This window comes from Pristis pectinata, chromosome 10 (genome assembly GCF_009764475.1).
Source record: "Pristis pectinata isolate sPriPec2 chromosome 10, sPriPec2.1.pri, whole genome shotgun sequence".
NCBI classification, from domain to species: domain Eukaryota; kingdom Metazoa; phylum Chordata; class Chondrichthyes; order Rhinopristiformes; family Pristidae; genus Pristis; species Pristis pectinata.
Window position 1 is genome coordinate 51,160,999 of NC_067414.1, and position 27,493 is coordinate 51,188,491.

The 27,493-nt window shown below is 38.0% G+C and overlaps 2 protein-coding genes across 6 annotated transcripts in view; one reads left to right on the plus strand and one right to left on the minus strand.

Annotated features, from left to right (window-relative positions):
- The first annotated feature begins 796 nt into the window (after nt 1-796).
- The window catches only part of LOC127574762 (small leucine-rich protein 1-like), a 112,691-nt gene continuing 85,994 nt past the window's right edge, over nt 797-27,493 (plus strand). For all 4 annotated transcript variants that reach the window (XM_052024056.1, XM_052024055.1, XM_052024059.1 and 1 more), the window contains exons 1-2: nt 797-952; nt 8,340-8,431. In XM_052024056.1, the coding sequence (XP_051880016.1) occupies nt 817-952; nt 8,340-8,431 (228 nt within the window). In that variant the 5' untranslated portion in view covers nt 797-816. The remainder of the gene's footprint in view (nt 953-8,339; nt 8,432-27,493) is intronic.
- epb41l2 (erythrocyte membrane protein band 4.1 like 2) overlaps nt 17,108-27,493 on the minus strand; it is a 116,754-nt gene continuing 106,368 nt past the window's right edge. The window contains exons 22-24 of one of the 2 annotated variants that reach the window (XM_052024053.1): nt 26,146-26,226; nt 22,918-23,032; nt 17,108-18,209 (exon numbers count right to left, since the gene is read on the minus strand). In XM_052024053.1, coding sequence (XP_051880013.1) covers nt 22,958-23,032; nt 26,146-26,226 — 156 coding nt within the window. In that variant the 3' untranslated portion in view covers nt 17,108-18,209; nt 22,918-22,957. The remainder of the gene's footprint in view (nt 18,210-22,917; nt 23,033-26,145; nt 26,227-27,493) is intronic. The other variant, XM_052024054.1, reaches the window with a different exon arrangement.

Consider the following 27,493-nt stretch of genomic DNA (forward strand, 5'->3'; position numbering starts at 1 on the left):
AAACCAAATATGGATTTCTGAGAATCTCCCATCTCAATGCCTTAGTGATTTTAAGTGCAGGGAGAAGGGGTGGCAGAAGCCGGAAAAAAAAACAGGCTAAACAAGTTTTAATTTAAAATAAAGCACTGAAGAGCAATGCCACTGTAAATGTTAAAAAGTCAAAAGGTCTTAGCGCAGTTATGATTGTCAGTGATGTGTTTAACAATAAGCATGCTTAACATTAGAAATTTGATCTGGTGATTTTTGATTTTGTAAATTAAATTGTACCAATGAGAAAATCAGATCGTTTGGGGAAAAAGAACAGATGCAATATCTATCCAATGTGGAAGCTTATTTTAAAATTAAGCATAATTGCTCTGTGCAGAAAGAGTCATTTAGCAACAAGTGGGACCACAATGTTTCTATCTACGCCCCTAATAATTTCACCCATTGCAGCTTCTATTCGTTTTCATAAAATCAAGATCCATAGCTCACATTGGGAGAAATAGGCACTAAACTTATTTTGATATGAAGTAGATTTAATTATTTTGAGATGACTGCAATTTTATATTTTACTGCAAGTTAACCAATGTACCCATAAAAATAAAAGCTAAAAGTTACTTAGAGCTAAAAACTAATCAGCAAGAATGCGAACAAAAACAAAAAAATCTGGTTGATGTAATCAGTGAGATCCAACTTGGGCAAAGGTTATAAAGCTGCTTAAATCACAAGCTTATTCAAACAGAACAAAGTATGTAACAAAGTCCACACAATGTACTTTGGTATCCAATTAAACAAGAAATTCAGTGACTGCAGCTGAAAACTAAAAGCCCCATCATGGTGTACAGACTCTCATCAATTGTGGAAGTGTTTCAAGCTCTCCCTCTATGGTTTCTTATATTTGGAATATTCACCCCAGTTGCTCTGCTCTTGTTGCTCATAATTGCTTACTTCAGACTGGAACTGATGCAAGGTATGTTAAAAGAATGCAGAATTTTTCTTCTCTTATTTAACAGGCACATGAAAGTAAAGAGAAAAGGGCAAGTTTTTAACCTCAAATTTTAGTATCAAATTGAATAGTTAGACGTGAAAATAGATGTAGAGAAATAATATTCAAAATTCTAAGAAGATTGTTCAATTATTAACTTTTCAGGTTAGGAAACTGTATGAACTTTACAATTCCAACACTGTAATAAATATCATTTCTTATAAGTGTGCCTCTTATTTAGTTTGGATCCAAGTTCGAAAGGATTTTGATTACCTTCTCAATTTTCCTTGGTTCTTAAGGATAATTTTCCCCTGCACGAGGATACAGTTTATTTGTTCCTCAGGCAAAATCAAAATGGTGCAGGGTGACGCTACTTATTTTTCTCTCCTTCAAGCTTAAGGGTCCATTACCCTGATGATCTGGTCACATACTTTGAACATGCTTTGTTGGGAAGCACTGGGCCTTGGCTGTCCTTCCCATTCCACTTGCACTTTCCAGCATTTGGTCAAACAGCAGCACTGGGAGAGACTGCAGCAAGTTAAACCACTTTCCAACCACTGAATAAAAGGAATGACTTAAAAGCAGAAAAAAAACAGGAACGTTATATTGTAAAGCAAAAATCTACAGATGCTGAAAATCTATAATGAAAAAAATGCTGGAAACATTCAGCAGCACTGTGGCGAGAGAAACAGCTGACGTTTCAGGTTAATGGCCTGTAGGCAGAAATGTGAAAATTTAGGTGAAGGGTAGGTTTAAATTGGCAGAGAAGGCAGAGGGATAGAAAGAACAAAGGGAATGTCTGAGACAGGATAGAAATGGATGACACAAACTGGTATTAACTAGGTGAGCATGCTGAAGGCTTGTTAATGGCAGCTAATCTGTCAATAACATTTAAATTGAAATGCAGTTTTGTCAGTGGTTGAATGCAATTTCAGTGATTCGATTCTCTGCTCGATTTCTCAAACCATTGTGATTTTGAAGTAATAAAATAAACTTCAGCCACTAACCTTAGCCACAGTAGGGTTCTGCAAAATAGAAACTAGTCCATTGAATGTGGAAGCTGGTGGGGTGAACAAGGGGAACCCCCCCCCCCCTTAATTCTGATGGGAGGAAAAAGGGTTTGAGCGGAAGTATAGGAAATGGGACTCGACAGGGTTGAGGGCCACGTCCAGTATAGTGAAAGGGATCACGTGGTTGGGGAAAATATTTAGAATCTCTGGTATGGAAAGCAGCATCTTCAGAACAGATGTGACAGATGGAGAACAGAAGCAGAGTGGGAAATAGTCAAGGTAGCCGTAGGAAGCTGTGTGCCTGAAACAGTGCTGGTTGAATATCCTCTAAAATTGAGAGTACCAATGAGAACAAAAAAGGACAAGTTTCATTTGGAGATGCAAACACCTTAAGGAAAGATCACTTTGAATTGGAAGAACTAGAAAGGCAGTTAGGGAGAGAACAAATTAATCTGGGGTTAGGTAGGAAAATGAACACAATGTAGTGAAGAGGCTGGGAGGTTCTATTAAATGAAACCATATCCTGTCATCAATTGATGGATTGAAAAGTAACATAATTCAAAAGTTAAATGAGGATGTTGTTTAAAACGAAGGTTAAACAGAGTAATACAGCACGGAAACAGGCCTTTCAGTCCAACTGGTCCATGCTGACCACAGCATCCTCCCTGCTAGTCCCAGTTGCGTGTGTTCAGCCCATAACCCTCAAAGCCCTTCCCCTCCATGTACCTATCCAAATCCCACCTCGACCACTTACTCTGGTAGCTCGTGCCAGGTGCTCACTACCCTGTGTGTAAAGAAGTTACCTCTCAGGTCTCTTTTGAATCTCACCCCTTTTATCTTGTATCTGTGCCCTCTAGTTTTGGACTCCCCAACCCTGGGGAAAAGACTATGACGGTGCACCTTATCCATAGCTTTCATGATTTTATAAACTTCTGAGGTCACCCCTCATTCTCCTACACTCCAAGAAATAAAGATCCAGCGTGGCCAACCTCTCACTGTAACTCAGGCCCTCTAATCCAGGCAGCAGCCTCGTAAATCTCTTCTGTACCCTCTCCAACTTGACGTCTTTCCTATAACAGGGTGACTGAAACTGTACACAATACTTCAAGTGCAGCCTCACCAATGACTTGTATAACTGCAACATAATGTCCCAACTCCTAAACTCAATGCCCTGACTGATGGAAGGCCAGCAGGTTAAGTGCCTTCTTCACCACCCTGTTTACTTGTGCGGCCGCTTTCAGTGAACTGTGCACTAGTACTCCCTGGTTGCTCTGTTCCACAACACTCGTCAGTGCCCTGCCATTCACTGTATAGATCCTACCCTGGTTTGAATGTCAAAAATGCATCACCTCACACTTACCCAAGTTGAAATTCATTTGCCATTCCTCAGCCCATCTCCCTAACTGATCAAGATCCCTTTGCAATTCATTGTAACCTGCTTCACTATCAACAAGTCCCCCTAATTTAGTATCATCGGCAAACTTGCTTATCATGCAATGTACATTCATATCCAAATCATTTACATACATAATGAATAACAGAGGTCCCAACACTGACCACTGGGGGACCCCACTAGTCACAGGGCTCCAGTAAGAGAATAGATCTTCAACCATCACCCTCTGCTTCTTATCATTGAGTCAATTCTGAATCAACCTCGCTAGCTCCCCCTGAATCCCATGCAACCTAACTTTCCAGTTCAGCCTGCCATGTGGGACCTTGTCAAAGGCCTTACTAAAGTCCATATAGACAACATCCACTGCCCTACCTTCATCTATCCCCTTAGTTACTTCTTCAAAAAAACTCCAAAAGATTCATCAGACTTGACCTCCCACACTCAAAACCATGCTGACTATTCCTGAGCGGGCCATCACTATCGAAGTGATGGTAGATCTTGTCCCCCAGAATTCCCTCCAGTAACTTCCTTACAACTGAAGTTAGGCTCACCAGCCTGTAGTCCCCTGGACTGTCCTTGTTACCCTTCTTGAACAATAGAACATTAGCCACCCTCCAGTCTTCTGGAACTTTGCCACTGGTTAACAACAAAGCAAATATCACCACAAGGGTCTCAGAGGTTTCTTCCCTGGCATCCCATAAAGTCCTGGGGTGCACTTGGTCCGGCCCTGGGGATTTGCCCACCTTAATGTGCTTCAAAGCTGCAAATACTGTACTTCCTTCCTTGTAATGTGCATGATCCAAGACCTCACTACTTAATACTCTCATTTCTTTGGCATCCATGATATTCTCATTAGTAAACAGAGGACAAATAGATATTAAAAATCTCAGCCATCTCCTGCAGCTACACACAGGCAGCTCTGATAGTCTTCAAGAGGACCTAGTCTCTCCCTAGTCATCCTTCTACTGTTAATATAACAAGAACCTCTTGGGATTTTCTTTAACCTTACCTGCCAAATCCACCTCATACCCTCTTTTTGCCCTCCTGATTTCCCTCTTAAGCCTGGTCTTAAACTTTTTATATTCATCGAGGGATTCATTTGTACTCAGCTGCCTAAACACGATGTACACTTCCTTCTTTTCTCTGACCAGAGCCTCAATATCTCTCATTAGCCAGGGTTCCTGAACTTGTTATGTTTACCCTTCACCCTAACAGGAACGTGCTGATGTGACCCTTCTAAAGGCCTCCCATTTGCCAACTGTTCCTTTGCCTTTAAATAGAGTCAACTAGTTGACCCCAGCTAGATCCTGTCCTCAAAGATGGCCCTGCTCCAGTTGAGGACTTTAACCTGTGGACCTGTTCTATTTTTTTCCATAACTATTTTAAAGCTACTAGAATTGTGATCACTAGACCCAAAGTGCTCCCCAACTGCTACTTCAGTCACTTGGCCCGCCTCATTCCCGAAGAGGAGGTCCAGTATTGCTCCTTCCTGAGTAGGTTCCTCTATATAATTGCGAGGAAGTGGTCTTGGACACACTGCACATATTCTGCCCCATCCAGAACCTTTGCACTCTGGGTGGCCCAGTTGATACCCAGAAAATTGAAATCTCCCACTAGCGCTACCCTACTATTCTCACAACTATGTGTAATTTCTCAACACATCTGCTCAAGTTCTCGCCAACTATTGTGGGGGGGGGGGGGGTCTACAATATAGCCCTACCAAGGTGACCATCCCCTTCTTATTTTTAAGTTCTACCAAATAGCATCATTGGATGATCCCTCAAGAATATCTTCAGCACTGCTGTTATGTCCTCTCTCATCAAAAAGGCAACATCCCCTCCACTCTTACCTGTTCCTCTGTCACGCCTAAAGCATCAGTATCCCGGAATATTGAGCTGCCAGTCCTGCCCTTCTCTCAGCTACGTTTCTCTTATGGCCATAATATCTCAGTCCCTAAAGGCAATCCATGCCCTCAGTTCGTCCACCTTACCTGTTAAGCTACGTGCATTGAAATAGATGCAATTTAAAGCAGTAGTCCTATCTGCCCTTTTACTGTAAACATGGCTAGGTTTACAGTAAAAGCAAACATAAGATTTGTAGTTCAGGGCCACATTCGTAACCCAAAAATCAGAAATTGTTGTTAAGGTCTAGAAGGACCCCGAAGTGAAAGGAATTATGGAACAGGAACCAGAGGAACAAAGTGAAATGTTTTTCAATGTCAACTTTTGTATATACTTATGATTACCGTTAAAAGTGAAATGTGGTGGATAGAAATACTGGGGAGCAGTAGTTATTTCAGCTATACTGTGTACAAAACTCATTTTGAATCACAATGCAAGGACTATACTGCCAATACAGCATTATTACAGGTTATTACTCCCAGATCAGCATTACACTCACCTTGCATGCAGTTTTTAATTTTACACTTTGTTAATAAATGCAATAGATTTCCCTTCATGTAATTTTCAGATAGCTAACTGATTATGCCAGTAAGACTTGCGTCCATTTGTGAAGCTAAGCTTCACTAACACATGGATGGCAGGCAACAATAAAAACAACAGGTTGGTCATTCCAGCCTTCCCTTCCACTGAGTTTCAAGCCCAAGCAATGAGTACCATCAGCTCATTTTTTTCTGTGCGTGGAGGTTAGAAGAGCATTTGTATTTTAAGTACTGTCTGACTACGGCATCTGTCAGAGTATCAGGGAAAACTGGGCAATTCAACCATTCACCAATTTCAGTAAACAATGATTGCAAGAGATTCTCAAACCCTTACAAGATGTAAATCTGAAGGGCATAGATAACCATAATTTGCAATTGGTATGAACTGATCCAAGTAATTCATTTTGACTTTAAAACTACATCCACACAGCATACTGCAATACTAATTTGAAAAGAGTTGTATAAAAGAAATGCTTAACATTTTTAGTAGAATGTACTTGTTTGAGACCACTCATTTTTCTATGATCAGATTTTTGTTCTGTCTGGGTTACAAGTTTGGCCAATAGGAAATTAATCTACAGGAATCTGTAACCTAACCATATCCGTCCCAGTTTTTTTTTAAATTAATAAGTATAACCTCAAACTCACTATGACATTTTTCATATGTAAGTTTGTGCAATTTTGTTAGGGCTTCACAAATAGATGCACTACTACTGGTTGTAGCATTAAAGTTGTGTCATATTCAATCACCCAGTGGTCAGGAGGAAGTGATCATAAACATTTTGATTAAGTCTGGTTGGCAAAAATCACTATCAATATTTACTTAATGTTCATAGATCAGTGGACGACATTTATTGCACTTGTAGCTCAGAATTGATTGTACATGACAATTCTAGAATGCAAATAAATTTCAGTCTGACTTTGTCAAAATCTTTCTACTTTTTACCTATGGCAGAACATTTGAGTGCATGGAGGCACAGCAAGCTAAAGTGAACTAGCAAATTATTAATGGATTGGTCAATCAAGATGCAGTGGAAGGCACTTGCGTGGATCTTTCGGAATACAAAGAGTGGAGATATTCCAATGAAAAAGAAATTGCCAAGCTGAGGACACACCATCTGTGGTTAATTGAAAGTTAAAGATAGTGTTAAACATAAAAAAAACAGTTGCATGGATGAGGGCAGATCAGCAAATTGATCAAAATATTAAAAAATGAAAACATTAAAAAGGGACCATAAAAAAGTAAGAAAAAAGGCTAACTAGAAAAGCGAAAATAGATAGTAAGTGCTTCTTTAAATAATGGAAAAAAAAACAAATGAGTGCTGGTCCCATAAAAAGTGTGGGGAATTAATAACTGAAAAACTGTTAAATGAATGAAAAAGGTATTTTTGCATCAGTTTTCACCATAGATGTTACAAAACAACATCCCAGAAACAGATTTAAATCAGAAAATGAACAGTAGAGAACAACTCAGGAAAATCACAATCACTGAGGAAGTGGTACTGAGCAAATGGTTGGAGCTGCAGCTAATATGCTCTGGGGTGCTGATGGACTTCATCCTAGAATCTTAAAAAATGTGGCTGGTGCAATAATTGATGCATTGATTTTAATTTTCCAAAATTTCTCAGATTCAGAGAAGTTTCCATTACATTGGAAAGTAACAAACATAACTCCTTTGTTCATAAAGGAAGAGAGATGGAAAACAAGAAAATCCACGTCAGTTAGCTTAACATGTCACAGGGAAAATGTTAGAAATTATTTTAAAAAATGTTATACAAAGGAACTTAGAAAAATTCAAGATAATCAGGCAAAGCCAATATGGTTTTGCGAAAGGGAAATCATGTTTGACCAATTTTCTGGAGTTTTTTTTTTGAAGTAAAGGAGATTGGCTTGTGCTCCAGAGACATTTGATCTTAAATTTATAAAGACACAGGATGCCACCATTTGGCCCAATGAGGAGGGTTATGCTTCACTTATGTAGGGCATTGGAATTACATTACAATATTTGTCTTCTTATTTAAGGAACAATGTAAATGTGTTGGAATCAGTTCAGAAAAGGTTTATTGGATTAATATCTGGAATAAGTATGTTGTTTTATGAAGAAAGCTTGGATGAAGCTTTTCTCAAGTTAGGACACAGAGGGGACTGGACTGATAGAAGGTCCTTTAGAATGTTGATGGGGGGACGGGGTGGTATATGTAGAGGATTTAGTAACAGGGTCACCCATTTGAGATGTAGGTGTGGCAATTTTATTTTTGAAGGATCTTTGGAATTTCTTCAAAAGGCTGTGATTTCAGGGTTTTTGAATATTTTTAAGGTATAGGTAGATAGATTCTTGATAAGCAAGGTAGTTACAGGTTATTGGGGTAGACAGGAATGTGGAATTGGAGGTTACAATCAGATCAGCCATGTTTTCATTAAATTTATAGCGTAGGCTCAAGAGACCAAGTGCCTACTCCTCCTCTTAATTTTATGTTTATATGAGAATAAACATTCATTTTTTGAGATAACTAATTTATTTCTCAACAGTGAACAATGAAATAGCAATGAACGAAGATCCTATGGACTTTAATAAAGAACGCTACTTCAACAAGCATTCAACTGAATACAGAGCACGAAATGTAAGGCATAACAATTGAATTTCTGTGACGTTTCAGTTTTGCAAGTGGCTCTTCATTAATGCATCTGAACTTTCTATCATTTGAGGTAACCGACAAAAATTACTACGAGGTGAACCATTCGATCACTTTATCAATATGACTTTGGTGGATAATCGAGTGGATAACTTTACCTCAAAAGGTGGTCCTATCAATGTTCCAAATGGTTTAGCTCAGTCACATTAGCTTTCCTAGGGGAAGTGATTAGAGTCATGTCATGAACCAGCAACAAAAGAAACACACTGAGCATGATTCAGTGTTAAAAACTATTTTATTAATTACTACTTATGATAATACGTAAAATAAAAGTAAAAATATTAGTATGTTAGAATTCAAAAATGTTAAACCTCGAACGTTAACCTCAAAACTAAACTCGTCTTGTGTGTGTGTGGCAAAGTCCCAAACTCCCAGTTCCGGAATGGTTCTTAAAGTTCAGTTCCGCAAGCCATAAGGTGAAACATGAGCAAGGGCTTCTTCAACAACCACCGTTGTCTGAAGATAAGACGTAGATGTAGAAAAACAGAGAGAGAGTACATACGAAATCCAAATGTTCCACGATGGAACCCAAACGACACTCCAGTGTTTACTCGGTAGTGACTTCCTTACCCCGAAAAGCATCCGAATCGTGGTCGTCCACACAAATACCTGTTTCCTTCTACAGGTCAGCAACAAAGTGAACTCCACCAGATTACTTCCAACTTCCATACATGGATTTCAGTGGCAAACACAGTTATTGTTTCTCATCCATCGATAGAGAAAACAAGCAGGCTGGTGTCTCTCTCCCTTCTCTCTCTCTCTCTCTCTCTCCTTCTTCTTCTGACTTCTTCAACAACGTCATTACGTCCTTTATCTTCTATTGACGTAAGCACGCCCCACACACACATACACACACTCTCTCTTAAAGGGACTTTCACTGAGTCCGTAACACCTCCCACCTAAAAAAAAATTTTCCCAAGAAAAATTTAACCGTGCATACAGTTAGTAATGTTAATAATTATCATGCTACACAACTACAGACTATCAGATTAGTACAGATACATGTTTCCCATTGAACATCGGGAAAGACAATCAGCAATCACATTATCTTTGCCTTTAATGTGAGTTATCATGAGATCAAACTCTTGCAAAATTAAACTCCAGTTTAACAGCCTTCTGTTCTTGTTTTTGACTCGGCTCAGAAATACCAATGGGTTATGATCTGTATATACAGTCAATGGTTTCTGAGCAGCGCAAACATATACACTGAAATGTTGCAAGGCTAAAACAAGCGACAGTAATTCTTTCTCTATGGTGGAATAATTCTTTTGATGCTCATTAAATTTCTTTGAAAAGTAAGCTACAGGATGGTCAATATCATCAAGGTCACCCTTCTGCAACAACACAGCTCCTGCAGCTTCATCACTGGCATCTACTGCTAATGAAAATGGCTTTTCAAAATCAGGTGTTTTGAGCACAGGATGGTAACATAAAATGGCTTTCAGCTTCTCAAATGCTTCTTGACAAGAATCTGTCCAAACAAACTTTACTCCCTTCTTCAGAAGATTAGTCAGGGGAAGAGCAATATCAGCAAAATTTTTACAAAATTTTCGGTAATATCCAACCATTCCCAAAAATCTTCTAACAGTTCTCGTACCTGTGGGAATAGGGAACTCAGATATTGCTTGAACTTTTGCCTGAACAGGAGCTTGCTTGCCTTGACCTACAACATAACCAAGATACGTCACAGTGGCATGGCCAAATTCACTTTTAGCCAAGTTAACAATAAGGTTAGCCTTGGAAAGTCTTTCAAACAACCTAACGCAGAGATGTGATCTTCCCAAGTATCATTCCCAGTCACTAAGTCGTCAATGTAGGCATCTGTATGTTTTAACCCATGAATCACTGAATTAATCATTCTTTGAAATGTTGCCGGAGCATTTTTCATTCCAAATGGCAAAACATTGTATTCATACAATCCAGAAGGGGTTACAAAGGCTGAAATCTCCCGTCCTCTATCTGTTAATGGAACACACCAGTACCCTTTTAATAGGTCAATCCTTGTAAGAAATTTTGCCTTTCCCACTCTATGCAATCATCCACCCTAGGAATAGGGTAAGCATCTGACTTTGTTAGAGCATTCACTTTCCTGTAATCTGTGCAAAATCTAACAGTTCCATCAGGTTTAGGTACAATAACACAGGGCGAACTCCAATTTGAAGTTGAATGTCTAATAATATCATTTTCCAACATGTACTTTAGTTCCTGATCAACAAGTTTATTTTTTTCCACATTCATTCGATAGGGGTGTTGTTTGATTGGTTTTGCATCCCCAACATCAACATCATGAGTAATTATCGATGTTCTGTTTGGAACATCTGGGAACAAATTTTTAAATTTTAAAATTAATTCTCTCATCTGTTGTTTTTGTGAAACTTGTAAATGGTTCAACTTCGTTTCAAGGTTCTCCAGGATATTTTGTTTTTTTTTTTAGTTTCGATGGAACAATATTTGGTCTAAATTGGCCTTCCTCAACATCAACATCAGGCATTCTAGAAACAACCTTTACATCATCCACCAAGGCCACAACTGAATCCCTCTCATAATAAGGTTTTAGCATGTTTACATGACAGAGTTGTGTTTTCTTGCGTCTATCTGGTGTTTTGATTATATATGTTAAATCAGTCACTCGAGATTCAATAACATAGGGTCCAGAAAAACGAGATTGCAAGGGATTATTTTGGCTAGGGAAAAATACCAACACCTTTAGCCCCACTGCAAATGTCCTAGGCCGAGTACGTCTATCAAAATATGTCTTCATTCTTATCTGGCTGGTTTTCAAATTCTCTCTCGCTAGCTGGCAGACTCTCTCCAACCGAGTTTTAAATTTTTGGACATGGGGAGGTCTCCATTTCCTCATTAACACTCCATTTTTGACATAATATCCAATTGGCACTTTTTCAATCTCCTCACATGAGAGTGCTTTTTCTTTCAATTCTGTCAACTCAGGGTCCTTTGTCTGTTCCACCATAAAATCCTTCCTCGACAAAGACAAATCTTTAAATTCAGGCTCACTATAAGGATGTTGATCCTCCAGTGAAGACAGAAAAGTCTCAGATAAGGCATCATAATTTTCTTCCTGTTTAGGACTGTCACAAGGAACCACATCAGACTGCACCGGACTGTCTGTCTTGGCTAATTCTCTAGCTCTAGCTCGAGTCACCGCACATGATGGGTAAACATCTGGATCATTCTCAGACTCATCAATCCTTGGTTTGGTTGTTAACCGTACCACAGGAACAATTTCTCCATCTGCAAGGTCATTTCCCAATAACAAAGAAACTCCTTCCACTGGCAACCTAGGTCTTATCCCTATCTCGACTGGTCCTTCTACGAACTTTGACTTTAAAATCACCCTGTGTAAAGGGACAGACATGGTGTCATCTGTAACGCCTCACACTAGATTTACCTCACCAGTGTCAGTTTCTTCACCAAAATTTAAAACACTGTCCAGCAAGAGAGATTGACTAGCCCCAGTATCTCTAAGAATTTTCACTGGCACCTGGGGTGACTCATCATTCAGTGAAACAAAACCCTCTGATACATAAGAACGGAATTCCTTTCTCACCTCCTCCAACTTTTCCGCTTTTCCCTCTTGCAAGGACTGATCTTTAACAGCATCTCCTAAACCTTTTTGATTTTTAATTGCCTGAAAGCAAGCATTAGGCACAGCTTCCTTCCTTTTCTTCAAAAGGGCACAATTAGATATCACATGGCCAGGTTTCCTACAGTAATAACAAGTACGCTCAACAGGTTTCTCCAGCCCTGGCTTCTTTTCATCTTTTCCTTTTTGATTACTTCCCAATTTAATCTCCGGTTTACCTGGATTGTCCCTGTAACTCTTTTGAAAGGTTTTCGGTTGTCCCCATTTGGATTTATGGGTTAAAGCATAATCATCTGCCAACCTAGCAGTTTCTTGTAAAGTTTCCACTGCCTTTTCATTTAAATATGTTGTTAATTCAGCTGGAACACATCTTTTAAAGTCCTCCACCAGTATCAATTCTTTCAATTTATCAAAATCCCCATCTACATTTTTAGCCATGTACCATCGTTCAAAACATATTCTCTTTCCATTGGCAAATTCCATATAAGTCTGATCTGCAGATTTCCTCAAGTCTCTAAATTTTTGTCTATAAGCTTCAGGTACCAATTCATAGGCCTTCAATATAGCTTGTTTTACCTTGGTATAATCAGCTGCATCCTCAGCGGACAAAGCAGAATAAGCTTTTTGAGCTTTACCTTTAATCACACTCTGTACCATAAGAGCCCATCCTTTCCTTGGCCAGTTTGAACTCACAGCAACCTTTTCAAAATGTTGGAAATACTGATCAACCTGATCTTCCTCAAAAGGAGGGACTAATCGAACCTCCCTGCTGGCTGAAAAACCATCATCAGAATCAGATTCCAAACTCCTACGCTTCATTTGTAACTCATGCTGCCTCTGTTTTTCCTTCTCCTCACTATCCAGCTCCATCCTCTTCAATTCCATCTGCTTCATTGCTAGATCAGCCTCTATCTTCATCTGAGTTATCTTTTGTTCGGCCTCTATCTTTAACTCGGTTTGCTCTCGTTCAGCCTCTAATCTCTTTTGTTCTCGTTCAGCTTCTAATTTATTTTGCTCTCGTTCAGCCTCTATCTTCGCCAGCTGCACCTGTGCCTCAGAAATTGCTATTTCACTGCCAGGAAGCTGTTTTAACACTTCCTTCTCAAACACCTTCTTTTCCACATAATGGCCAGCTATCAGTCTCTGAAAATCTGCCTTTCTCATAGACTGCTTTACTTCTGTAAGGTTTAGCCTTGTAGCAATCTTTATCAGATCATCCTTTTTCGCCATCTCCAATCCCTGTAGGGTTGGTGACTCCAAAAATGCCTTAATATCCATTGCTGCTGGTTTCCACACACACAAGCCAATTAAAAAGAATTTATCAGACCTCCCTCAACAATCTTTGGATTGAATCCCGAACAAATCTCGTCAATCTGGGGAACGATCCCAGAGGACACTCGTTAATCTTTGGATTGGATCCCGGACGAATCTCGTTAACCTTGGGAACTATCCCAGACGAATCCCCAATTTTGTCACGAACCAGCAACAAAAGAAACACACTGAGCATGATTCAGTGTTAAAAACTATTTTATTAATTACTACTTACGATAATACGTAAAATAAAAGTAAAAATATTAGTATGTTAGAATTCAAAAATGTTAAACCTCGAACGTTAACCCCAAAACTAAACTCGTCGTGTGTGTGTGACAAAGTCCCAAACTCCCAGTTCCGGAATGGTTCTTAAAGTTCAGTTCCGCAAGCCATAAGGTGAAACATGAGCAAGGGCTTCTTCAACAACCACCGTTGTCTGAAGATAAGACGTAGATGTAGAAAAACAGAGAGTACATACGAAATCCAAATGTTCCACGATGGAACCCAAACAACACTCCAGTGTTTACTCGGTAGTGACTTCCTCACCCCGAAAAGCATCCGAATCATGGTCGTCCACACAAATACCTGTTTCCTTCTACAGGTCAGCAACAAAGTGAACTCCACCAGATTACTTCCAACTTCCATACATGGATTTCAGTGGCAAACACAGTTATTGTTTCTCATCCATCGATAGAGAAAACAAGCAGGCTGGTGTCTCTCTCCCTTCTCTCTCTCCTTCTTCTTCTGACTTCTTCAACAACGTCATTACGTCCTTTATCTTCTATTGACGTAAGCACGCCCCACACACACATACACACACACACACTCTATCTTAAAGGGACTTTCACTGAGTCCGTAACAGTCATCTCACTTCTCCTGTCCAACTAATTATTTTTCACCACATTTGAATAAGCTGCATTATTATATTTAAAAAACAGTTCAAAAGCTATTTTTCCTCAGTTGACTGATGGCATTATAATCTATTTATACATCACATTTATGTATTCAGGAGATCTTATGAAAAATGAAGGTTATAAAATTAGTGACTTTGTTTAATTGAAAATTTACATATCACAGTTTGGTCCCCAGAGATTTGAAGGAGTGGAAAAAATTTCATTCTTTATGTCCTCTAAAGTTAATGTTGCATTCAATGTGTTCTGTTTCAACACACCATCTATTTCATAGATCCCTGCATCCAATGCCTCCACAGATCACAAGGGACTAAATTTTCCTGCCAACGGAAAGTTATTCACACTTGAAGTTTGTATACATGTTACGTAAACACATCTTTCATTGATTTGACCCTAACAACTTGCATTCACTCAAACCTTAATGGCAAGGCCCTGCATGGCAGTAGCAACTTATGTAAAACAGAATACCTTCAAGTTGGAGGAAAATGGGAAGGTCCACAGTAAACCACACCCTAAAAGCTGCTAGAAAACTGTAACTGGGTTAAAGTCACATTGTCAAAAACATTCAAAATTATTTAAAAATCAAACAAAAAATCTAAACACAAGAATACAAGCAATCAATAGTATTTAACTACAATATGAAACTCAGAAAAATGCAATTAACCCAATACTTGATTCCATTCTGCTCCAGTCAAGAAAATGAAGTTGCCATTCCTTATCAGGTCTAAAATGGTGTAGGTTTAAAGGTCAACTTCCCATTATAAATTGCTTTTGTTGCTTATTTTGCATGGAAAGTTTAAGAAATTTAAAATCTATTGTACTTCCATTGTTATTCCTGTGCTCATTTAGTTACCACATTTTATTTAATAAAAGAAAATAATGCAACCCAGGGATTTTAATATTCTTTAAAACAGCGGAGCACACGTGGGATTGTGAATTAAAGGACTGTTTTACAATACTTCTGCTAAGGCAAAATAATAATGTAGTTCATCCCCAGTGGCTCTCTTCTCAAAAATCTTTTTGTGACCAATTCTTTGTCATTACTTCATTGTACTGTTCTCTCCAAGATTGTCATTCTTTTTTCAATTATGGTGCCAACCATTTTAACAGATTATCTTTTCATTGTTTTGGTCTTGCACTTTCAAATCCTCTTGCTGCTAAAATAAATGTAAGTGAAACTGAGTGAACTGAATGTTTCAGTGATCATGGGGCACTTGAAAGGAATAATAAAAGAAAAAGCAACAGAAAAATATTGGGGATTAAAACCAGACTCATTCCCTCAATCTAACAGTCTGCATGTGAGTACCAAAAGGAAATGGCTGCATGGTGAATGGATGCAAAATTCTTTCTAGTCTGGAACAGTCCAGTTTTGGAAGGTAACAGTATAACATCATAAGAGATGGAGAATGCATATACTTGTCAGCCTGACAAATGTTCACAAAATGTTGAACAGGACACTTAGAAAATCACGATAAAGCAGTGCTGTCATGGTTTTTTGAATGTAAAAACAAGTTTAGCAAACTTGTGGAAACCAGTGAATGGAGAACTTCCAAATTAAGGCATTTGTTAAAATTGAACACAAATGGTTGTTTCACGAAGATTTAAAGAATGCAGGGAATATTTTAATAAGGACAGTAATTTGGGAAAAGCAGTCATATGGGTAGTATTCCCAGTGGGTTTCTATAGAGATCACTACTCAGTCCTTAATCATTCACAACTTATATTAATGATTTAATGAAAAGACAGAGGACTGTGTAATACAAAATTTATTAAGCAGATAATACTAAGCTTGGTGGGAGGACAATGCACAGACTTTGCAAAGTGGATTTGAGACACAGGATCTTAGTGAGTGACAGACCAGGCTTGAGCCAGTCTTGATATGGCTTATGTTGCCTCTATTTCTTCAGTTTTTAATATCTCTGAAGCTGCAGTACAGTTCTCAAGCATTGCCTTACTAATGAATCACTTAGCTTTAACTCCCCAAGATAATGGAAGGCAACATACATCTGGAATGGATATGCAGTGGAAATACATTGACAAACTAAAAAAAAGTGAGGTCAGATCAGGACTGGGTGAGGAGGAATAAGGAAGGGAGTAGGGTTAAAGTGAGTACAAAACAAATGAAGAGGAGGGTATATGGGACAAAGCCTAACAGAGGAAACGCTGAAATCCAAGAACATGCCGTAAGAATGCTGTCTGGGAATGTATAATAAGTATGGGGGAAAAATGAACACAAGATGAATGCACTCAAGGATAAATCTTTGACGAGGAAGGCTTTGAGGATCTCAGAGGCCACCGATGTTTGTGAGTAATCAGGTGAAAGGTTTAGGGCCAAAGATGGTGCAAATGAAATATGCAACACACAGGGGTCAATACAATAGTAAGTCTGCTAGAAAGGGATAGAAGTGTAGACGTAATGATGGTATGGAAGCAGTAAAGCACGTAGTTCAGTGATTGTGGCCATATACTTACAGAAGCCCAAATGAAGACCCAAGTGTGGAATGGTCAATGAAATGAAACACTGGATCTGGAACAGTGCAAGAAATGACATGCTAATCTATTGCGATGCACTCCTCCGTGTCACTCTCACAATCTCCAAGGAATCCAAAGAATCAAATTTGAAAGAAATTTTTAAAAATTACAGATTTCCTTATAACATTTGTACTTTAATATAACAATAACTAAACATTGTTGCTCTGGAAGATTATACCCATTACCAAAAATGAAATTGGAAGAGATCAAAAACTGAGTCAAATATACAAATATAGTCAGAGCAAATATATTTTAAGCAAAATTTATTTTTAAATGGGATTACATGAAGCAAAAATGCCACAGCACAACTTAAGCTGCCAGAGTGCTACTTTGGTTGTTTGCCTAGATATAAAGGTCAAAAGCATAATAACACAGTCATCAAGATTCAGTATTGCTTAGCATTTGTTTGAAAGCCAAGGATTCTGCCATATTATCTACAGAAAAGACAAAATATTAAACAGGTTAATTTTTTTTTATTTCAAATCTTCCTCAAAAATTAGACAAAGCTTTTAGAACTGCAACACAACTTGCCATTAACAGCTACAAACTAAACCTTAATCTTTCATAGTAAGAACATAAAAGAATTTATAGAAATGTATTCAATATTATGATTTGGCTTTTCAATCGAAGAAATATGATTTCAAAGTATTAAATTTTAAGCTGCCTATCTTGTTATATAACTATGAAGTAATAGAAAAGTATAGTTTTCCAGTATGGATATCCTAGTTCCATGGATGACTTAAGAAAATATATAGTAAATGCATAACAGTGCAAAAATTTATTGGAATGATACTTGCCCACATCAGGCCTCCTTCAACATTTGTTTTTTGCATAAAAGGTGGCACAGGAGATTCTTTCTAAACAGACTTAATTCTCTTAAGTGACATGTTAAAAGTCTTTTCATATTTCTCTTTTCCACAATATTTGGTAACTACTTGATCATGCTAAAAAATATTTCTGCAACAACAGGTTTACACATATTCAGGTTCTGAAACTGATCCACTTATTGTATCTAACTTAGTTATAACATTCTGTACAAGACTTCTTTAAAGGAAACCCAGTTTATATCCTTTGTGTGGATATTAAATTCTAATGGTGAATAGAAGTGGTATGTTAATAAGCCAACACATTAGTAAAGAGTGAATGGTCAAATTATTGGCTAATTATTTTAAACATCTAAATCCAATGACGAGTTTCTGTAGGTCTTTGACATCTTCAAATATTCACACTATGTGTGACTGCAATATAGATCACTTTCCAATGCTCCAAGGCAATTTTTCTTTATAGATCATGGCAGTGGTCACTCTAAAGTTCAAAATCCTTCATTCAGTTCAGCCAATATTCATTTCTAAAAGTAAAGAGCACAAATTAGATAAACAGCATCTAAAATTATTTACTAAATTTAAAATTAACAAAGTGTTCAACGAAATTCTCCTGGTATTTATTTTTTCTTTGTATCTGCTAATTCTTACAAAGAGATGGACTCCTGGGACAGCATGTAAATTTTATAACCTGGTGTTGTGGGGCTCTGCTCATCAATAAACTCTTACTCAAGAGCAGTTGCAATCATTCCAATACGTTGAATCTTAAAAAAAGTTTCTAAGTGCTAAAAGCTTTCAAACCAATGAAATTAAACTAAAAGAAAAATCAAAAACACTGAATGTGGTTAGGCACAAAATGCACTTTCAATTAACCCAAATTTCAATTCTGGGGCGAACTCAATAAATCCCTATAAAGTGTTCATGGAATGCAATCCTTTTGTTGCTAGAATTGAAAATAGACAGATAACCCCTTAAAACAAATGGGTGTAATTGGGTGGCGAGGGGCTCGTTGGGCCAGATAGGTTTTTTACCGTGCTGTACAAAATAAAGTTAAAACACATTTCATGTTTAGTCATACATTTTTGCTGAGGCTCAAAGTTAATTTGAGGAATCTATATTAAAATGAAAAAGAATACTTTAGTGCAGTAATTTTAAGCTTAGAATTTATCAAGCAGGGTATTTGACCAAGAACAGAGAAGGATTTATTCCCAAGTCAGCCATAGTTGCTGACCTAAACAAAAATCTGCCTTTGCTGACATGCAGTTTGAGAAATAATTGCATCTTCCCAGTGTTGACATGTACAGTATCTTTGGCACTGTCAAAACTCCTATTCCAGCTCTGAATTAGACTGTTCAAAAATACAGTATCCTTTTCGATACCCTGCCAAGCTTTGAGCCCTATAAGGACTATTGCCCAATTCAACCTGTTAAAAAATTCCTAACCAAGGGTAGATCATCTCCAAATTTGGTTTCTGTTCTCCTAGCCAGAAATTGGGACAAAAATTAATAGTGCTAACAAGTCACAATTACTCACCAATAATCTACTTGCAGAATGTCAGAATTAGTTCCAATTGGACAATATCAACTCTAGATCTCATACATTCTTGAACCAAATATTGAATTCCAGAGTTGAGCTGAGAATGCCTGCACTCGTCTTCAAGGCAACACTCTGAAAAGTTTGCCATTAAAAATTTTAAGTAAAACTGAGGTGAGGTCAGGAGAAAGTTTCCCATTGGCTGGAATCACCTTGCTGCTGTTGGTTGGAAAGCATATTATTTTAGTTCCTGACATCACTGCTGGAGATTGTAAGGTTAGTGACTTTGGCCCAGCCACCTTAAACTGTTTCATCAATACCCTATGCTTCATCACTGAGAACTGAGGCTGCCTGATAGTAATGGTATTCTCAATGCAGTTTGCATTGCCAAATAATCCATCAGTTCACGTTCACCTGCTCCCAAGACCTGGACAATGTTTAATCTTGGACTGGTGATGCACCACAAAAATGTTTATGTTATTGAATAGTGAAAATTTGTGAATTAAGAATAACTGCTCCCTTTTGACATTCAAAGACAATTGTAATTCCTGAAATCTCCAGCATCACTGTCACATTAACCAAAAATATAACTGGACAGACCTTAAATGTTGCAGGTACTGGAGAAGGAAAGGATTTGGGACATTCTGCAGAAAATGACTTCCTTCAACTTGAGGAGTTTCTTCACTATTTACAAGTGAGAAATCAGCAGTTTACAGGAATACTCTCCACTTACCTGGATGGTTGCAAATGCAACAAGCCACTCAACTTCATTCAGAAGAAAACAATCCACTTTATTGTACCTATTTACCCTCTCTTTTATCACCACAGCATGTCAGGCCTGCAAAGTATCCCACCTAGAACATGCACTGCTTCAAGTTTGTAATGCTTGTCTGACACTACTTCTGAAACCTGTGACATCCACTATCCAGAAAGACAAAGGCAGTTAGAGCATGTGGACACCATCACTCAAAAATCACATACCAGACCAACTTCTACACGTCATTGCTCCTTGCCCTCCTGAGACAAAATCCTGGAACTCCCCAAAAAGCTAAGGGGAGTACTTTTACCACACGAACTGCAGTGGATCATGATAGCACATCACTATCTTTTCAAAAGGCAGCCAGAATAGACAATAACATCAGCTTTACCAATAAGCCTTATCACAAAAAAATTATGAAAGCATTCTATCCTCCACCCAGCATAAACTACATTCATTATCCACATTTTATCCAAGTTCAAATTCCATTTGCTTATTACCTACGTCTTCAGTGAAGTTCATTTCCTATAGGTTCCATCAAAATGCCAAATGTGATGTTGTCCACGTTTAATATCCTCACCAGTTTCAATCCTCACCATTTCTGCAACCACCTTTGACCCCAGCTTTAAACACTACCTCCAATCCCCATCTACTGTGCACGCCTGCCTTTGGTTTTTTTGGGCTTCGCATCCCTGCTCCTGGTTTTGGGCTTCCTCCTCTAGAATGGCACACAAGAAAGACTGCAGATGCTGGAAATCTGGAGCAACACAAAATTCTGGAAGAAATCAGTGGGTGCTGGAGTAGGTTTGGAACATGGATTGCTCCACGTAGCCAACAGAAAGGCAAGCATAACTGGGGCCTCTGCGAGTGCCCATGGCTACACCTTTGGTCCAGAGAAAGTGGGAGGTGCTGAAAGAGAAGTTGTTAAGGGTGAGCTCCAGTCCTGCCAGATGGAGGGTGGTGGTGGTGGAGGATCTCGAACTGAAACGTCGACTGTCCATTTCCTTCCAGAGGTGCTGCTTGACCCACTGAGTTACTCCAGCATTTTTTGTGTTGCTCCTCTGGAATGGTTTTTCTAAATTCCCTCACTTCTTTGTCCTCCAAGAACCTACTTAAAACCCACCACCTTGAGCAACCTTCCAGTTACTCTTCCTAGTCTCTATTTACCTCACCCCTTTTTTCCTCAATGCTGTGAAGTCCCGGGTTACACATAGCATGTTAAAGAAGCTATACAAATACAAATTATTGTTGTTGAAAGAATATCTAAGTAGATTATTTCACTTACTCCTCCAGATTTATACAAAAGAATTCTGATTCATTTTTGTCAACTCTCCAGTATTTCAGATTTTTAATTCTTCAGGAAAAAGTGCATAATACATTAAATTTAGGTGAGAAAATATCAGCCTGACTTGTTTTATTCCTTCCAACTACCCTAATTATTTTCTTCACAGAACATCAAGACCAATTTGATTAGGTAATCTTATTCCAAATGTAGGGTTCCTCTGTTAAATGCCCTGTAAATATGTAGAACACTTTTCAAAACATAACAGCTTATTATTTCTAGCTGGACCAACATTCAGAACTGGGAGTAATTTGTGAACCTGCTCTTTAACATAAGAGTCCACTCCAAAAACTCCCTCTGAAGGATCTCCCAGCCTTTACTCCAGCTAAACCACATCAGGTAACTCGCACTCCTTTCCAGAATCTTATGTATATTTAGTTAGGCCCTTGTGTATAAAGTTTAGAGAACCTTTCTGATTCTGGAGGTGGCTTCAAGTTGCACTACTAGAACCCAGAAGCAAAGACATCTACACACCTGACTATCAAAAAGAAACTTGTTAAATTGTGCAGCCATTGCTATGTGTAAACAATCTTTTTTTCCATTAAAGTATTAAACCTTGAATCAACTTCATCTAAAAAGGGTTATGATGTCACTAACAGCTCCATCATTGACATTAGAATTAAGAATTCTTAAATCTAACTCATAAGGAAATTTCTAATTTCAATTTACACTCCATTCACTTGACATTTATCGATCATCTTAAACTAATTTTCTAAGTTGTTGCTGCTATAAATATACAGAGTTCATGAATACTGCCAACTACAGTATTGCATATTCTTTATCAATGCATCACTGAAAGAAATGGTAGTTGACAGTAACTTGTAAGAGGGAGCTCTGGAGGAGAAAATTCAGCTAAAATATTGTGAAATTTCCATTACAAATTTCTACAATTGAATAGCACTCAAATGCAAACCTCAAAATTTTTGAAAACAGAATCTTTAGTCTAAATGTTTCAACAACTTTAAACAAAGCTCCATTGAATGATGTTCACACAAAGCAAAATAAATGTAGCATTCATAGCAAATCAAAGAACCTTGTAACAAGCATTGCAAAGTAAATCAGTGATATCAAATAATCTAAATATGAAACTCACAATACATGTAAGAGAGTATCTCCCATTTAAATTAAAACTGATAAATTAGTATGGGATGCAGGGCAAAAAGGCAACAGTTGGCCCAATTCAGTAAATACTATTTAAATGGATAAGGGCTAGTCCTGATTTGCACTAGTCCTGAGTATTTCAAAACAAAATTGTGGCTATATCATATTATGGCACTGTATTCCGAAGGGCATTTGTTTGTCATTGTAATGAAAATGGTTACACTTTTGGTCTTATGGTCAAGTGAAAATAATTATATGGAGCTACAGTGGGATTAACTGGAGTATCATCACTTTTAATAGACAAGATTGAAAAGAGGTCAAATTATAGGCAGCCATTGATAGTTAGTGGTCATCTAGGATTTAATGCATGTTCAAAGCTTTTTAACCTCCCTTGTTAATTAAACTAACCTGCAAAAGAAAGCATGCTAAGAAAGGAGAGGTGAGCTGCAAAACACATCTGTTTTCATTATTTGCTGCCTTAGTAGATGCTGTATTCCCTTACCTTAACTCATTCCTCCCCGTCCTCAGTGAGCTCTGTTTCTTTATGTACCACTACCCTGGTGACTGACATGTCTGGGTGCTGCTCTTTGGCTTCTTTTTATTGCCTGGGCTAAGGCCTACCCAGAATTACAAACAATTTATAATGGGATTTAAATAAAAAATACAAGTCAAAATACACAACAAGCAATGGCACATTTAAAGCAAATTTTCAAATGTTAAGGTTAAAAAAAAATACAATTCAATCCTTTGTAAAAAATATCTTAAAACGAGAAACAAAACAAATACTTAGACTGAACTAGTAAATATTACTAAATCAATGTATCCTTCATCAATTTATGGTTGACTAAAAATTAACAATCCATTTGAAACAGCAAAGGAAAGGGACAGGATAATCAAGTTATTCAGACTAGTAATGCACAGCTTATGTAGTATTTCAATCATTTCCATGTGAGGAACAAAGATGACCATAACCATTGATCAGAGTAATGTTTGTAGACCACGGAGGCCTCATTCGATTAGACTGTGGCTGATATATAGGTCAGCTCCATCACATATTTGCTGTTGCATTTCATTAGCTTCTTTTTGTACCTTATGTGCTAGCTTTTAGTGATGGGTATACACAGCCAGATAAATATCTTTGCTCCTCCACAGCTCCTAGTCACTCACCACTGTTTCATTTCAGTTTGTTTTTTTCCTGTCAATTGACAGCAATGAAGAAAGCACAATGAGTCAGTCTAACATTTAGTCTTCTGCCACATTACTGAATAGATAAGGCAACAGAAGAACTAATTAGAATGAATAGATAAGTAAAGGTATGTAAAAGATGACAAGCAGTACTTGCCAATAAAGTTAGAAGTACAGTTCACATACAAGTGAAGCTGAACTCCTTGTTCTTTTTTAGCAAAAGGGAGATGACAAGACATTCCAAAGGATCCTTCCGAACAGAAAAATCACTGTGGCTATCAAGTTTAATAGTTATACAGTGGTTAAGTCGGTACAACGTTAGTTTCTTGGCAAATTTATTTTTGTGCAATATCAAAAAAAAAGATAGACTTGTACTGATTAGTTAAGTTCACATGAACTCATTGGTTCAGACATGTCATTAATTTTGCCTATGATGATCAGAAGCTCTAAATTTTTTTTCTATCTAAACCTTTGTCACAACAACAACAAAAAAATGACATTTGTCTGAATGCTACCACAACCAAGCAATATCTTCCTGATTACATTAAATCTATCTATTGGAGGCTCATCCAGAAGATTAAGATGCATGGGATCCACAGTGACTTGGCCGTTTCCATTCAGAATTGGCTTGCCCATAGAAGACAGAGGGTAGTGGTCAATGGGACCTATTCTGACAGGAGGTCCGTGACTAGAGGTGTTCCGCAGGGATCCGTACTGGGACCTCTGCTGTTTGTGATGTATATTAATGACCTGGATAAAAATGTGGATGAAAAACACTTTGATGCTGGAGGAACTTAGCAGGCCAGGCAGCATCTGTGGAGAAAAGCAGGCAGTCAACGTTTTGGGTCAGGACCCTTCAGGACTGAAGATAGGGAAAGGGGAATATCCATATAGGAGGGAAAAGCAGAGCAGTGATAGGTGGACAAAAGAGGGAGGCAGGGAGGACACAAGATGGTGATAGGTAGATGCAGGCAAGAGATAATGATAGGCAGGTACAGGGAGGAAGGGAGAGCAGATCCAACAGGGGATGGGACAAAGGTGAGGAGGCAAAAAAGGGGGTAGAAAAAAAGATAGGCTAGGAAAGGGAAATAAAAGAGGCCATGGTTGGGGGGGGGGGGGGGGGGGGGTTACTTAAAGTGGGAGAATTCAATGTTCATGCTGTTCAAGATGGAAAATGAGGTGCTGTTCCTCCAGTTTGCTCTTGGACTTCTCCTGGCAGTGGAGGTGGCCAAGGACTGACATACCTGTGATGGAGTGGGGGGGAGTTAAAGTGACTGGCAACGGGGAAATGCAGAACATGGTTACAGACAGAACGCAGGTGTTCTGTGAAACGGTCACCTAGTCTGTGTTTGGTCTCACCAATGTAGACGTGGCCACACTTGGAGTACCAACTGCAGTAGATGATGTTAAGGGAGGTGCAGGTAAATGTCTCACCTGAAAGGACTGTTTGGGACCCTGGATGGAGGTGATGTAGGGACAGGTGCAACCCTTTGTTTCTCTGGATGAAAATGTGGATGGGTGGGTTAGTAAGTTCGCAGATGTTACAAAGATTGCTGGTGACATGGATAGTGTAGAATATTGCCAAAGGATACAGCAGCATATATATCAGTTGCAGATAGAGGTGGAGAAATGGCAGATGGAGCTTAATCCAGCTAAATGTGAGGTGTTGCACTTTGGGAGATCAAATGTAAAGGGATAATATACTGTTAATGGCAAGACCCTTAACAGTGGTCAAGTAGAGAGGGATCCAAAGCTATAGCTCGCAAAAAGTGGCTGTATAAGTTGATAGGGCTGGAGTAGAGGGGATATTCTACAAGGAGAGGTTGGAGAAACTTAGGTTGTTTGCTCTGGTGCAACAGAGGCTGAAGGGTGACTTGACAGAGGTGTAAAAGATTATGAGAGGCATAGATAGGATACACGTTCAAAAGGAAATACGTGGGGCAAAGTGTGTGTTTTTGTTTTTACACAGAGTGGTGGATACCTGGAATGCACTGCCAGGGATGGTGGTAGAACTAAATATGGAAGAGTCATTTAAGAGACTCTTAGATAGGCACATGAATGTGCAAAGAATGAAGGGATATGGACATTGTGTAGGCAGAAGGGATTAATTTAGTTAGGCATTTAATTATTAGATTAAGTAGTTTGGCACAACATCGTGGGCTGAACGGCCTGTTCCTGTGCTGTACTATAACTTATATGTTCTATAACTTATACTTTTGGTAGAAAAAATTACACTTCCTTAACATACTTACATAAAGATTCAATTTTTAACTGTCACCTTATAAGAAGCAATGTCAAAAGAAACAAATGATTCCCATATTTTACATGGTATTTAGGCATACAAAAATTTCATAGTTAATTAGAAATCAAAAATTAGATTAGTTTTAATGAGAATCAAGTTTTGCTCAGTGCAATTTTATTCTCAACTATTAATGCAAAATTCTCATTTTAAATCTACATGTAATGTTGAATCACAGAATCGTTGAGTTAAAATTTTGAAATTACTGGAAAGAAAACAAATTTATAATGGGGAAATAAAACTAACCTGATCATGGTCAATGTCTGTATCCCCTGTGATGACAATTCGCTTTTCAATTCTCGTTTCAGAAACTCCACCTTTAACAGTCTAAGAAAATGGATTAGACATCTACTTATTGCTTTTCTCTTGATTAAATAGTACAAAACTATTCTTAATTTCAGTCTCACTTATTTGGTTGAATATCTCTCAGCAGCAAACAAATGCCACAAGACATTCATTACACTTGTCCACAAATTAATTGAGGTTTTACAATTTTACTGATTTTGGCAGAATGCCCTCTACTAGGGATCTGATACCTGTATGGACAAGAGAAATCGAGCTAACTAAATTATAAAATGATGATGAACAACAGTTTAAACCTGAGATTGTCAGCTGGAAAAGTGAATTCAATGTTAAATTAAGTACTGATAACAAGAGAGGGAGAGAAATGGGAATGGGAGATGCGACAAAAATAGATAATTAAAAAAAGATCCACAATAAATAAAATCTTAAGATACGAGATTCCCAGGTGTGAAAGTTAATTTCCAGTGCCAGAAATTGCTTGACACTTTCTGTGCGAATATATTAAGTTGATAAATTTGTATGAAATACAGCAGTCCATATATTTCTATATTGAAACTCTCTGATACAGTCAAAGCAAAGCCACTGGATAATTAGGACAACTTGAAAAAGTAACTTCTTGATTCCTGCAAATCAGTAACTACTGGGAGTTGTCCAATTTACAATTTACTAGTGATGAGTGCATGGTAATTTTTCAGCAGAATATGGCACATTTTGTCCAAGAAACTAAATTAATATTTTACATAGATCATTGCAAAAAGGGTACTGCAATTTTATATGGGGTTTGAAGTTACTGCATCAACCACTTCATATCTGAAGTGGTTGATGTAGTGCACAGCTATTCCAAGAATGTAAGATAGGTATTGCAAAGTCTATCAAGTCTGCTTCTTACATAATTAATTCCAATGGACTATCTACTCCATGTACGTTTCTGATTGGAAGCTCTGCCTAAGTATGTACTGATCACCAAAGCTAATCATTACTCACTATGATCCTGATCCATCCAGCTGAAGGACCATAAACATAAACCATATTTTTCACAATTATCTCAAACTGTTGTTACTTATCCAGTAAATTCCCCCATGAAGAGGCCATACTTTCGCTTCTTTTCTCCCCATGTCCATGCTGCTATTACCAAGAAAATTCAGACCTTGATTAAATCTATTGATTTAAAAAAATTTCTAATAATCTAAACTGTTTTCTAATTGCAGTAGTTTTTTGATGCACGTCATAACTTTAACGAACCAAATCATGTCACATTCCTCCACAATTTAAATCACTTTAACGAATGACT